This window comes from Chenopodium album, chromosome 19, assembly GCF_948465745.1.
Source record: "Chenopodium album chromosome 19, dcCheAlbu1.1, whole genome shotgun sequence".
NCBI lineage: Eukaryota > Viridiplantae > Streptophyta > Magnoliopsida > Caryophyllales > Amaranthaceae > Chenopodium > Chenopodium album.
In genome coordinates, this window is record NC_137852.1 from 6,150,074 (window position 1) to 6,165,059 (window position 14,986).

The 14,986-nt window shown below is 36.3% G+C and overlaps 2 protein-coding genes across 2 annotated transcripts; both read right to left on the reverse strand.

Annotated features, from left to right (window-relative positions):
• Positions 1 to 1,945: 1,945 nt before the first annotated feature.
• Positions 1,946 to 4,040, reverse strand: LOC145594668 (pentatricopeptide repeat-containing protein At3g02490, mitochondrial-like). Its single transcript, XM_081651003.1, has one exon. It carries the CDS (start codon positions 4,017 to 4,019, stop codon positions 2,103 to 2,105), a length of 1,917 nt encoding a protein of 638 aa, XP_081507129.1. The 5' UTR covers positions 4,020 to 4,040; the 3' UTR covers positions 1,946 to 2,102.
• A 1,392-nt stretch (positions 4,041 to 5,432) lies between these two features.
• Positions 5,433 to 9,530, reverse strand: LOC145593890 (putative disease resistance RPP13-like protein 1). The gene has a single exon (XM_081650251.1). The coding sequence runs from the start codon at positions 9,528 to 9,530 to the stop codon at positions 5,433 to 5,435; it is 4,098 nt and encodes a 1,365-aa protein (XP_081506377.1).
• Between the last annotated feature and the right edge of the window lie 5,456 nt (positions 9,531 to 14,986).

Consider the following 14,986-nt stretch of genomic DNA (forward strand, 5'->3'; position numbering starts at 1 on the left):
ATTGTCTCAAAGCCACCACGGACCTTTATATGATTGACTAGGGGAGTCATATATGGTTCCAAACAATATAATATGACCCAGAAATGTATTTCCTACAATCTCAAGATTTTTTGATGTCAAGCCCAAAAACTGTCGAAATTAGTCTAATTTCGTGTATTATAGCCTTTAATTTTGTAAAATTGTGGACTTTTAATGACTTATAAGGAAAAGTGATTGGGGTTATTCTTAGGACCCCACAACACCTCAAGAGACCATTTAGGTGGTTGGAATTATCTACTTGCCTATAAACCATTAATTTAGCCATTTATACGTACACCTCCCTTAATCAACTAAAGACCGCCATGGGCCTTATATAACCGACCATTGGTCATATATGGTTCCAAACACCAAACAACATTACATGACCCTTTAATGCATCCCCTACAATCCTAATATTATTCAACACCGGGACAAATAATTTTGAAATTGGTCCGATTTCGTGTATTATATAGCCTTAAATTTAGATAATTGTGGACTTTTCCAGACTTGGATAGGAAATAGGTCAAGGTGTTTCATATGGATCCCTTGATACCCCAAAAGGCCATTTGAGTGGTTGAAACCATCCACTTTGTCACAATCAATATGATTGTTTTGTATACGCCTCCTTCCATTGACTAAAGTCACCATGAGCCTTTATGTGATTGATTATTGATTATATAACAATATTACATGGTCCAAAAATGCAACCCTCACAATTCGGCGATGTTTCTAACACGGGATCTCGAGATTGGCTAGAGAACAAGGTATTACCTAGGGTGTTCAAAAGAGCCGCAGGTGGCCTATTTAGTATTTAGTGACCAAAACCATCTCGTTCAGATTCACCCTACATCACCATGTCTTAAGATGTACTACCCAAGGTTATCTAGTTGTTTTTCGATATTTGTACTACGTTTTGTATTTGTGAGAGTTTTAAGAGGCTGATACCTCGAATACAAAATAATTTAATCTTAGCAGATTTTACATAGAATATTTTCACCGTAGCTATAAATTACAAACGACGATAAATAAATTTTGTGAATATTGCAAAAATAAAAGTTTTAATTAACTTTATTACGAGTAGTATAAACTATAAAGGGGTTTTTGAAAAAAGGTAATCTAACTTGTGATTGACCCTGGCTTTAGTCTAGAAGTTAAGTTTGATATGGGCTGGACTATATGGGCCTAAACTATACTTTAAGTTAAAAACTATTATTTGGATGTCTGTGTGTGTCACCTTAACTTGTGTAGTGTAGTTGTGTGTATTGACCCCAAAGGGCAAAAATTCAGCATAAAAAATCAGAATCAAGAGATGAACTACATTACAAAATTTGGAGATATATGACTAGTAATACTCCAGAAGAAAATGGGGAATGAAGCTGCAAAATGTATATACATACCATATCGATAACTCAATAAGGCAATAGCACAATTTGTTACCAATTGCATCACAAATCAAACAGGCGCAACAATGCAAATTTTGAACTACAAGTATTGGCAGGAAAAGCATGAGAATTTAGTGATAAGGTTTAAAACATATATGCAATGTACTGCACATATAGTGGCTACACAGGCCGAGAACCTACTGTTGCAACGATGAGAAGTACAGCTTATTAGGGGGAAGATCCGCAATTTTACCTAACACCCCATTGATACTCGTAGATTCAACAACGTGGATAGTTTTCTCTTGTTGTCTTGCATATTCTTCTTGTGTAAGAACCTAACTTGTCAACGGAAAAGAGTCCTTGCACGAAGAATAGAGTAGCAATTCTTCTCATAAAATTATGATGTACTACGTATTAAATTACATGTTTAATACATTTTTGGCTCAATGCCTCTAAAAGTCTAAAACTCCATCATAACATTTTTCAAAGTTTAAAAATTTATTGTCAATATACAGGCATAAGGCGGAACTGCTGGAGTGATTAACTACATAAACTCTACGAAATAAAATTTATTTGTAAACGAACCGCTGTTTCAGCTCAAATCCTCAACAAAATGTAAACATGAGCTACACTGCAAAATTTGGAAAAAATTTGCCAGTAAATATTTTTCACAACATATAATAAAATTACAGTTTACCAATCTTATGTAGCAACAGCAGCTGGTTTAGCAGGTTTTTCAGGCTTCATTGAACAAAAGAGATTAAGAACATCTGCATGGTTCCTGATATATTGTGGGCACATGGCCAGCAGATTTTGAGCTTTGCTATGCCTTCCAGCCTTCAAAAGTGCTTCAAATACTCGAAGGAAAACGTTGGTGGATGGATACTTGTTCACAGTCATAGCCTTGAAAAAGACCATGGCCTCATTTGCAGTTCCTCTCTTCACAAGGTAAGTTATAAATGGATCCAAGAACGGAGGGAACCCATGATTCTTCATCAAACCAAGAAGACTACAGGCTTCTTGGAAACCCTTCTGAACCAAGAGCTTGCTAATTAGAGTCTTGTATGTAGTATGCCCCGGCTTTATGTCCACTTTGTTAACAATATCAGATAGTACCTTGCAAGCTTCAGCAGCTCTGTCTCTGTTGCAGTAGGCATTTACCAACAAATCAAGCGCATATCCTGCAGAAGCGGCTTCCTCTTTTTCAACCATCTTTTCGAAACAGTCCTTTGCCTTCTCAAGATCACCACCAATGCAGTGTCCTTCAATCACAGATACCCATGTCCTGTGATCAGGGGTCATACCACACTCCTCTAGTTTCACCATAAATTCGTTTGCTTCGTCTTTCATCCTAGAACTACTTAGATCAAAAGCAACCCTATTTTGCATAGCCCCACTCGGTTTATACCCACCTTTAACCATAGCATCTAAGACATTGTTATACATCCTCATCCTCCCAACACTGGTCAATGATTTGAGCACAGCATCCAGCATAGAATCATCCAAAGCATAACCCTTTTCCGTATAGGCCTTAACAACTCTAGAAAACAGTTCCATGTCAAGCACCTTGGCAACAGCAATTTTCTTCAAAAGAAACGTGCAGTCTCTCCGAGAAGGCTTATTTGCACCATTCATTGCAATCTCATATAGGCTAACTGCATCCTTCATCATTCTCTTTTTGACAAACCTTTCCAAGACCTTAACATAAGTCTCCAACACTATCTCATACCCTGCATTCTTCATATCCTCAACAACAATCCAAAACCTATCCAAGCATTCCTGTCTACCCAATACGACCGCCATCACATTATAACTTTGCTGATCATGTTTAAACAAACCACTCTCCTCCACCCACCTAAAAAAGATCAACCCCTTCATAGGCTCTTCACTAAGCTTCTCCAACACCATTTTAACCAATTCACTAGTATACTCAACACCTAATGCACTCAACTCCTTCTCAACATTCTCATCCCAAGCTTCCCTCCTAACAATCTTACTAACCCTAGCCGATGCCGAATCGGCCGACGCCCCAGTTAGGTCCTTTGAATACAATCCCTTCAATTTCTCAACATCAGATTGCAATCCATCTTTCTCAAACCTCTCTAATACCTTATCAAACGCACCCTTTCTAACCCCATAACCCCTTTTCCTCATAGAATCAACCATTTCCCAGAATTCCTTAACAAGCGCATTACTACCCAAAATCCCTAACATGAAATTATAAGCTTTCGAGCTCACGCTACCATTCTCCCTCTCCAAAACCCAATCAAATAACTTAATTGCAGTTTTAGGATCCGAATTAAGATCTCTAAGCACATTTACAAGCAGATCACGAGTAATAACAACATTATTAGCATCTAATTCGTTCTTAATCTCATCACCATTAATGGGTTTATTGAAGATACTAAGTAAAGTTAAAGATTCAGGGGATTTTTCATGAATAGATGAAAAATGACGCAAAAAATTGTGCTCAAATTGGTTGAAATGAGGGAGAAAGGAGGATGAAGAAAGAGAAGATTTGGGAGGGGAAGTTACCTGAAGGTGAGAGAGTGGTCTGGAGATGGTTGTTGGAGAGAGAAAATGGTGATTACGAAGAAGAAGACGCCATTGATTTCTCATGTTGCAGAGCTTCGAACTGAAGAAATATGAGATGGAATTTTTAGAGAGAGAAAGAAAGTGTAGGGTTTTGGGGGAGATTTTAGTTGGAAAGTGTTGGGCTATCAGATGTTAATATGGGCCTATTGACACATAATTGAATTTGGGCCATCGTAATCTCATTTGTCTAAAATATAAGGTGAATTTTATTTTATTTTGATCTAATTTAATTTGAATTTATTCTATTTCTAATTTGTTATGAGTTAAACTTATTTTTTCTAATCTAATATGACTTTGTATTATTGAATTAAAGATATTTAGCAATAAAAAGTCACATATAAAATGATAAAATAGGTCATGATCCTCTTCAATTAAAATGAACTAACCTTATTAAAATATCAATGTGTAGGAGGTTCCAGCTCAAAACCATATGGCGATAAGGCCATAAGGGGAATAGCCCCTTAGCCTTATCAAGTGGACACAATAATCTTCTTTCTTCAATTTGGGACACACATCCCAATACAAACTCTTACTTATGCACTCAATAGATGTAGGATAACACACCACTCACATGTGGGTTTTTTCATGGGCTCAATAGATGTAGTTTGTACAACAATACCTTAAGAAATGACTATCTAGGCATCTAGCTATAGCTAGCCTGAAGAAAAAAAAAAAAACACTAGGATAAGGTTATGAGGATCAATGATTTTGGGCATGGAGGAATTAAGTTAGAGTCAATCCACATAATACTAAAGATTAACATCAGCTAATCACTCAATCATAGATTTGGCTAAACTTGTTTTTCCAAGATGACAAATTAATCGAAAAAGAACTCGTACAAAAGAGGCGACTAAAATTAGCAATGTCGTGTGCGATGCACATTGGGACAGTTCACTGTTCACCTTTAGGATAGTAGTACAGAACTACAGACTTGGAGCTTTAGTGTAGTACCTCCAACCTCTATTACTTTTTACTCACAGTTGCAACAAATAAATTTTTTGTGTTTTATAAATAATACCACTTTGCAAGTGTGCAACAATGCGTATATAACTTTCAAAGATACAAAGTGAATAAATTGGAAAAGATATCAAACCTTAAATCACATGTTATAAAAGCATACTAACGCTTTATTATACAGATTATCATGTACTTCGTGTTATTCAGTCTAGAACAAAGTCAAATTATTTTTGAACATTCTTGTAAATATACAAATTCATATGAATCATTTATCATAAACCAATTAGCTCGATTGACTCCAAGCATACATCATATATACATGGCTAGCTTGACTCAGATCATATTGTGTATCCAAGCTAAGTAAATAATGCAAAGGACGAAGTTTAATACCATGAACAATAACACCGTACCACTCATTCTGCCCGATTCTACACGGCTGCACGATCATACCAACTAACAGTGGCCACTGGCTGCTGGTTATTAATCCAGCTCAAGGCAGGTAATATGTGAAATCCATCTTGCACTCTGTCTATCCGGTACACGACACCTCTTCACCATTGAAGTTGATCGTTGAATTGATAGATGACAAAGAGACTGGGGCAAGTTATCAGAGAAAGACACAAGTGCTGGGCATCTTTCAATCTGAAACTCGCGGAGGTTGGAAATTCGTTGAAGTTCCCTACAGTTGATTAACTTAAGTTTGGAGAAGTGTTCTATTTTGAGGACGTTGAGGTTGATAGGCATCGAATCGTCTGCTGGAAATGACTCCACATCTTCAATCCCCTTGATTCTCAGCTCTTTAAGACAGATAAGTCTGCCTAGCTGTGATTCTACGTTGCTCTGGATACGCTCATCACAGCCAGTAACATCTAGTTCGAGTGACTCAAGGCTCGGAGGCAAACCCACTTGAGGAAATGACTCTATTTTCGGGCACTTCCATATAACCAAGAGCTTGAGGTTGTGGCAGGGTTTCTCAGGCAAAGACGTAAGATTTTTACAATTAAGTATATGTAGTCTTTGTAGGTTAGGTGGCAGACCACTTGCAGGAAACGAAGCAATTGTTGAACAATTTTGAATGTCCAAAAACTCGAGAGATCTGCAGCTAGACATCTTCTCAGGAAACATTCTAAACTCTTGACAGCTCCCAATGCATAATGTTCGCAGGCCAGGAGGAAAAGGGTCCTCTGAAAGTTTCTCAAACACTGGACAAATCTGGATAGAGAGAAACTGAAGAGATTGCAAGTTCTCGTACATTCCGTTGGGAAGTGTCGTAAGTATGTTACATCCATGGAGGGTTAAACATACGAGCTCCGGAGCAAAAAGCCTTTGGGATGGGATGGGACCCAAACGCCAACAATCCACTAAATACAGGTCATACAGAGATGTCAAAAGGATACTTGGGAACTCTGTGAGACCGGAACAGCTGAAAATGCTTAAAGATTCAAGCGATGTTGAATGGCCTTGAGATAATTGTGGAGAAGGAAAACCTTGTAGCTGCATGTACTGCAGTTTGGAGCTACCGCCTATGACCGTATCTGTAGTACTTTTATTGGTGGCGATAGAAGCACTAAGTGACTTGATTGAAGAGGGAAGGTGCCATTCTCCCATAAGAACATCCTGTTGAGTCGATATCAGTAGTCTTTCCAGAGTTTCCATTGAACGTATGGCTTCTAGACAATTTGTGATTGTATCCCTTTCAACTTGCCTCGCCCAGGTCAAGCTCAAATTAGTTAACCGAGTAAATTTTTGTAAATCATTGCTTGCAAAGTCATCAAGGCTCAACTCACGGAGATGATCTGAGTTGGGAAGTGATCTATCAAGCTTTTGGCAATTCTTTATTTCAAGTATTGCCAGAGTTTCTGGACAAGAAGGTAACTTTCCCGTCAACTGTTGACAATCCAGCAGGCGCAACTCTTGTAAACAAGGAAATAATGGCTTGGCACCATCTTCATAGAAGAGCCATTCCTGCCACTGGTTTAACCCTTCAAACTTGAGACTCAGCAGTGATTTGAAAGGTGGTGAAGATGATGCACTATTATTCTGTCCAAAAAACTGTCGGCCCAGCTTTTTTAATTGATCAAAATCCTTGATTGAGAGGTGCTTAAGTGAAGGAAGTTGTCCTAACGATGGCAATTGGACACAATGAGGACACTTTTCAAGATGTAGGGTGTCCAAGTTGCGGAATGCCTCATCACCAACCCAATCTGGGAATCTATCTCCTTCATAAAAATGGATGGTAAGTTTCCTCAAATTTGTATGAGGCTTTAGCGAAAGTAGAAGTGATTCATGTTTCCTATCATCATCATAGCTCTCTTCTTTCTGCACCAGAACCAATTCATCAAGATGCTTCATATCGCTTAACTTGGCTGCAAGAGCATCCACATCAGCAACGACGTTCTCAATCCCCGAGATTCTCAGACTTCCTCTCAGTTGCGAAATACCCCCCAGTTCTCCGATGCTAATGCCATAATCCTCACCAACCACAAAATCTGTTAAAGTCTGAAGGCTGCTCAGAGTGCCTATTTGCTCTGGCATCTCCTTCAATTTGCACGTGCCACGTATATCAAGATGGCGTAGGTGGACAAGGTTTCTTATCGCCGTTGGCAATGTTGTGAGTTGCTTACAGTATGACAAGAGTAATGTTTGTAGGTTTAGCAAGTCACATATAGACTCTGGCAAATCTTTGATTAAAGTGGATGAGAAATCTAAGTACCGCAAGTGTTTCAGCCTGCCAATTGAAGATGGTATGTTGGTGATTTGGTAGCCGTTCAAACTCAGCACACGTAAGCGGAAAAACTTCCCTAACGATTGCAACGATTTGTGAGATAAGTAGTAGCAAGATTGACTGGAGGAGGTTACAGATGGCAAGAATGTACGAAGATGATTAGCACAAGCAAGAGTGAGCCCAAAATTTTCTGCTGTTGTATCGTACTTACTCCGTTGAAATGAGAAATGACGAGGGGAGCCCATGACAACATCATCGGACGACTTTAACGTAAATCCGAGTTCCCCCATGGCATATGAAGCCAAGTCATGAATCAAATCATGCATTACATAGTAATGTTTGGAGGTCGCTTGAAATAAGGACCGTTGTAGTAGTTTTTTGAAGTAGGAATCGCCTATGTCTTCGATTCGGTGACAATCGTTATTATTTGGCTTCTCTAGGAAACCTTCAGCCATCCACAGCAAGACTAGTTTCTCTTTCTCAAAATAGTAATTTTTGGGGAATATTGAACAATATGCAAAGCACCGCCTCAAATGTGGTGGGAGACTTTTATACACCAGCAACAATGCTGGACGAATTTCTTCCTTTTGTTTATCAGGCAACTCCCACATCTTGCTGTTTGCTATGCTCTCCCATTCATCATGTGATGTAGAGTGCAAGAGACTAGCAATTACTTTGATGGCAAGTGGCAAGCCTTTGCATTTCGCCGTTATTATCTTAGCAATAGCTTCCAACTTGTCATCTTGAGCTGCAAATGCATGCTCTTTAAACAAAGTCAAGCCATCATCATTTGGAAGCTCTTGCAACTGAATAATACAGGTAGGATTAATCCTTTCAGCAAAGCCTTGGTCACACGTCGTAATTATTATAGCGCTGCCTGCAGGGGCAACAGCCTTCAAAGTGTCAAGAATGGTATTCCATTTACCATTCATGCTCTCTTCATCCCGAACACCATCGAAAACGATCAGGACCCTTACCCCGTTCATTTTTCTACGCAGAGCTTGCTGAATTTTCTCTAGATTTTTCATTTGATAGAATGATGGTGTGTACGTACTGCCTGTAGGCTGCAAATTGTTGGACAGTTCATCAAGAATTGATGTTAAAATAACTTCACTACTCTCAAGCTCGGTGTCAAAATTCCATGATTGGAATGGAAAGTTGCCAGTTACTCTTTCATCTTTGTATACTAATTGAGCAAGGCTTGTTTTCCCAATCCCAGGCATTCCAACAATAGCAATTATATGAATTCCACGCACCGAGAGCTTTTTGCCTTTCATTAGGCTTCCTTGCGCACTCTCAATTAAGATTTGAATAATCGTCTCCTTTTCGGAATCTCTACCATAATAACTAGTCTTTGATTCATCTACGAAACTAGTAGATGGACTTGTTGATGGCGATAGATCCCGGTGCGCCGGCTTACCATAGTTGTCGAGTATTTCTAGTCTCCGACTAATTACTTGAATCATGGAGGGGTCGTCGTTTGCAAATCTATTAAAGGTATCAATAATGTTGCTAAGCACTTTATCCAAGTCTATGATTTGATGAGGCACAATCTCATAGTTGTTCTTCTTCTGTAGTGCTTTAAATTGAATCTCGTCAATGAGATCCTCAGCATCATAGACTGCGTGCTTCAGCTCATTCACCCAGTCCTTAACATTCAACTTACTCATGTCTTTATTCTCTTCTGCGTCCTCGATCATTTCTTTGACTTTTTTCATTGAAATTTTCAACTTTAAGAGATCGTTATCATCAGTTGAGATGTCACTCGTATTCTCACGTACCAACCGATCAAGTACAACATTGAATAGACCTGCCATAAATGGTTCAGCAATGTATGTACTAATGATGTCCATTTTCAAAAAAAAAATAATAATAAATAAATAAAATGGTAAATGTTGAAAGTGTCTTCTGAAGAACAACAAAGGGATTTTTTTTTTTTTTTTTTTTTAATGGAAAAACAAAGACAAGACTGAAAAAAAGATGGGCTTTGTGGCAAGTTAATCAGATGGTTGGAAATTTGGGGAACAACTTAATGAAATTTATATGGCACGACAACTTAGAAACTTAGATTTGGCAAGTCAAATTTAGACACAACGAAAAGAATTAAGGTATATTGATGAGTGGGGAATATAGATGAGTGGGATATAGATGATAGATTGGATAGAATTTATATAGAAAGAAAACATGCACGGTAGGGAAGAAGTCTTCATCAAGCTATGCCAGCCATTCTTTTTTAATTTGGGATTGATAACGATGATTAGTTGAGAGTTCAAATGTTCACACCGATGATTCCAACACGCACATTGCACACAGTATGGCTAGCCTTTTGGTGAGATTGTTATATACACCCGGGTGTACCGTACTTTCAAGGGTAGTTTGTACTCATTTTGATAATTGTTTTTCATTTAACCATCAAATGAAGAGCAAAAGTTAACCTTGTGTTAGTTGTTTGTACAGTACACCTGGGTGTATATAACAAATTCTACGCCTTTTGAGAAGATTTATTACCGGCATCTTTTACGTTATATGCCTGCTTGTATGGTATTTTATTATAACTATTTGCATATAGGCCATACATGTATTGGATTATGTTGTGTAGCTGTGTAATGTTTGAAAATTTACAAAATTTTAAATGGATCTGGTTCACAACTTAAACTAATTTATCTTGGACAACTAATATTAGTGACATTATAGTTTTTTATTAAAAAAAAGGTTAATATACTAAATAAAGGTTATTATGTTGAAATAAAGTTATTCTGGTTTTATGAAGTCTATAAGAGTTTAAAATATTTTTATTTTTTATATGAATAATAAAATCGGTGATCAGTTTAACAAATCTAAGTTTTAATTATTTTCATAAGCAAGCCCTGATAGTAACAGATTTTTTTTGAGGAAATTATAGTACTCATAACAAATTTTATTTTATCTTTATTATATTAATTATTCTTTTAATCGATGATGACAGATTGACCGTAGCAATTTCCCTAGCAACAACCTACAATAGTTGGAATTTATATTTTAAAGGAAAAATTGCCAAAAATCAAATAACCTTTGAGCTATTAGCCCAAAATAAAATATGATTGTTTAAGATTTGTTTGACATTATTATTATTTATTTTTTTTTTAAACAAGAAACCAAAAACAGTAAACAAGAAAAAAATATTTTCACTTAACTGTTATCAGTTTTCAAAATTATCATGATCTTAAAAAGTTTGATTAACTTTTTATTCAATATATGACATATATCATATGATTTTGAAAAACAAAAAAGAAAGTCATAGTTATGCCAACACAAATCATTTTCAATACCGATCATTACCCATACCCGCCTATTTCGCAAACCACGTACGTGGAGATCTACTAACGACCACGTGGACACCCATCGCCCACTTGACAAGACAACCACGTGGAACGACATGTGGCACCAACTTGGGAATTTCTATAAATACCCAATCATATTTCACTTCTAAGGTATGATATTCTTAACCAAAAACACTTATATTAAACCACCCTTTGTACTCATATCGTTTAGTTTACTAACTTTAGCATCGGAGCATGCGGTTATCTTTTGACAACAGCTAATCTGCGTTGAATGTGCAGGGACTTAATTAGTTGGACGATAAATCATTACCGACCTAGCTGGATACAAGTTACCAGATCTCACACGAAACAATACTATTTTTTTTTCAGCTCGTCTTGTGTGCGGCCGGTCACACCGTGTGGCCACTTAAAGTAACCTCTATAACATTGATTAAGTAACCCTTATAATACCGATCGAGTAACCCATATAACACTGACTGGGTAACTCTATAACAATAATGAAGTAACCCCTTTAAAATTGACCAAGTAACCCCCATTACACTAGCGAAGTAACCCCTATAGTGACTGGCCACACGGTGTGGCCGGCCGCATATAAGACTTTGTGTTTTTTTTTTTAAAGTTAGTCTTAAGGTATTTAAAATATTTTTATTTAGTGAGTACGAGTATTATTTTAGAAGATAATTATTAAATGTACTAGCAATTAAAGATATACTCCCTCTATTTTTAAATACTTTTTACACTTTCCATTTCAGACATTTTTAAATACTTGGTCTATTCCTTATTTGGTAATTTTTTACAATATTTAATTCATTTTTCTTAACTAGTGAGACTCAATAGGATTATATTTCACTCCATCCGTCCCCTCACACAAAAGGCCTCTTTTGGTTTTTACGCGGGAATTAAGAAAGTTGTAAATTATTTAAAATTAATTATTATAAGTACATATATGCATGTGGGGTTAGAGAGAGATAACGAGAATGAAAAAGTAATTGAGAATAATTGAAGAGATATAGAGAGAAAATGTTGGAAATTGATGTTAAAAGTACAAAAAAAAAAAAAAAAAAAGTAAAAGAAAAAAGATGACAACTCATAAAAAAAAAAAAAAAAAGGTAACAACATCTAAAAATACAATCTTAAATACATTGAGGCATTGTTTTTTATTTACCCAAAAAGGAAATAAAGATTTGTATTAGGTGATGGAGGGAGTATTACCTTTAGATTGACTCTCCTCCAATTTACCTTCTACTAACTCCATTACCTCCATATTTGTACTATTTTTTAATTTCTTCTAAAACTTCGCGTATGGAGATGAAATAGAACAAGTGTTTAAAAAATGGTAGAAGTACCGTATATTGGCAAAATGAAAAGCATGAAGGAAAATCTTTTGCAAAGAAAATACAATGAAGGAACTATCTACAGTATATCTTATAAGGTTTTATAATTTTTTACGGATTAGGTCCCGTTCACTTTACCTTGTTTTTGCTGAAATGAAATTAGTTTTACTGAAATTAATTTTATTGAATTGAAAAAATTACTTTTACTAAATTTCTATTATATTTCTTCTTTGAAATTACTGATTTTTACTGAACGGAACTTATTTTTTACAGAGCTGAACTTATTTTTACTGCATGTTTTTTTTTAAGGTGAAGTGAATCGGGCTTTAATACAACTAATACACAAGAAAAATCATTTAAATACAAATTGAATAATATGTGTATAAATACTTGGCTATTTTCCTTCAAAAAAAAAAAAAATCTATTGTCTCTGTCCCTAAATAAATTAGAGACTTATTTCTAACATTTATTACTCACATAATAAAGAGAAATGGGTCTCTAATAAAAGGATGGAATTTTTTTTTTTTTTTTTTTTTACATAACCTTAGAGGAGTTTATTACCCAATGCAAGAGATATATATAAAAAATTACAGCAGAGTTAACACTAAGGGCATGCTTGGATTGGGGGTAGTACATTAAGAGGGCAATAAAAGTCAACTTGAAAAAACAAAAGTAATTAGAGGTGATGTTGTAGGAGACATGGTCTTTACAAATGAAATAAGGTAATTGTACCATGAGGAAAACAGAGAGATGAAAGAATTATTACTCTCATAATGAGGGTACGTAATAGTTACTCACTCTCCCCCTAGTGTAATTATTACCCCCAAAATGAGGGTATTGATTCCTCTTTTTTCACCTCACACCATACCATCACTACATAATCTTGTTACAATCACACCACTACTATCTCCTTCTTCCCTATTTTCACATTTATTTTGCTTAGTTTGACTTTCATTACCCCTTAATGTATTATCCCAATCCAAACATCCCCTAAGGGGGGGTTTCCTTTAACCACACTCTCAAACCTTCATACTCCCTACTACATTTGGCTAGAATATGTGCCACAACATTCCCCTTTCTAGTTTCTACCCACATGGGAGAGAGAGTACTTGGCTATTTGCACGCACGACTTGAAGACCTTTTTTTTTAATTTATTTTTTTTTATTTGAAAGAACGACTTGAAGACTTTTGCACTAATATATTACGGAGTAGTGGAGTACAAATAAATGAATACTTGTGTTTATCAACTAGGAGCAAGTGGAGTACTTATTGGCACGAAAACTTTTGCCCACTCGTTAGTCGTTATATTAATCGTATGTGGAAAATGACAAATTAATTAAATATGTTTTACATCTAAATATTTTAATTTGATCAAAGACTCTGCGAAAAAGACAGATTACTTAACTATGCTTTACCTACTTCTAAATATTTTTAATTTGATCAAAGACTTTGTGCGAAAATGACAAACTAATTACCTACTACCTCCATTTCTTTTTAGTTGACATGTTTTTTTAGTTACGTTTGTAAATGCAGAAATTCAACCGATAATATCTTTAATTACCGATTACCAAAAATTAAAATAAGTTGATATTTTAAAAATATATATCATGACGAATCTAACAACACCCCATATGACTATATTTTTCATTACGTATAAATCACAAAATATGGTCAAAGGGAAGTATGTGAATACTGCCAAAGTCAAAACGTGTCAACTAAAAAAAACGGAGGTAGTATGTTCTTATAATTTGTTTTTTTTTTCTTTGTTTAGGAAACCTACACTTTAATTATTCTAACATGAACGATTAGTTCTTACAATCCCAACTAAGATTTATTTTTTAATAATCCTAACTATACTATGTGTTTGCCTCCAATGGTCCTAAACTGGTCAACACAAGTCAACGACCTGTTATAACTGGTTATCATGACATGTGTCAACACGTGATTGGTTCAAAACTTTTTTTTAAAAAAAAAAAATCAGCCACCCTCTCCCCACTCCTTAACCTCAACGGAAACCCTAATACCACCCCATATTCTCGCTAGAAACCAATCGGCCACCATCCCTTGACCATAAATATGGTCGCCCGACCCTCTACCAACCATTTGACCCACCTCAGCCTGACCCCTGAAAACCCCCCTTAACCACTCGAAATAGGCCCTCCAAAGTGAACATTGTCGAATTTATGCTCTACTTTGTTTTGGGGCTGCTTTGGTTCGTTGCCGAAGTTTGTGCGCTGCTATTGTAAATTAATTGGTGTTTGTGGTTAAGATGTGGCAACTAAGGTATTTGGTGGTTGGTGCGGTGCGGGCTGGCGGGCTAATTTTTGGTGTTTGCGGTTGTGGAGGAGTTGCAGTGGCGGCTGATCGAGGGAAGAGTTGTAGTTGTTGTGGTTTTAACGGGTCGGGTTAGTGGTTTTTTGGGGTTGGGGTAGGCCAGATGGGGCTGTTGAGGATCGACCGACATGTTTTGGTAGTTAAGGTGGGTGGTTGGCCGATTTTCGGTGAGTTTTAGGGGAGAAATTATGGTTTGGCAGTGGGGGGAAGGTGGTTGGGTAATTTTTTTTGTTTATTTTTTTATTTTAAATTTTGGGTCAATTAAGTGTTGACACGTAGCTATTAAAATAAAAAAAAAAACTCTTTGAGCAAGTTACCGGT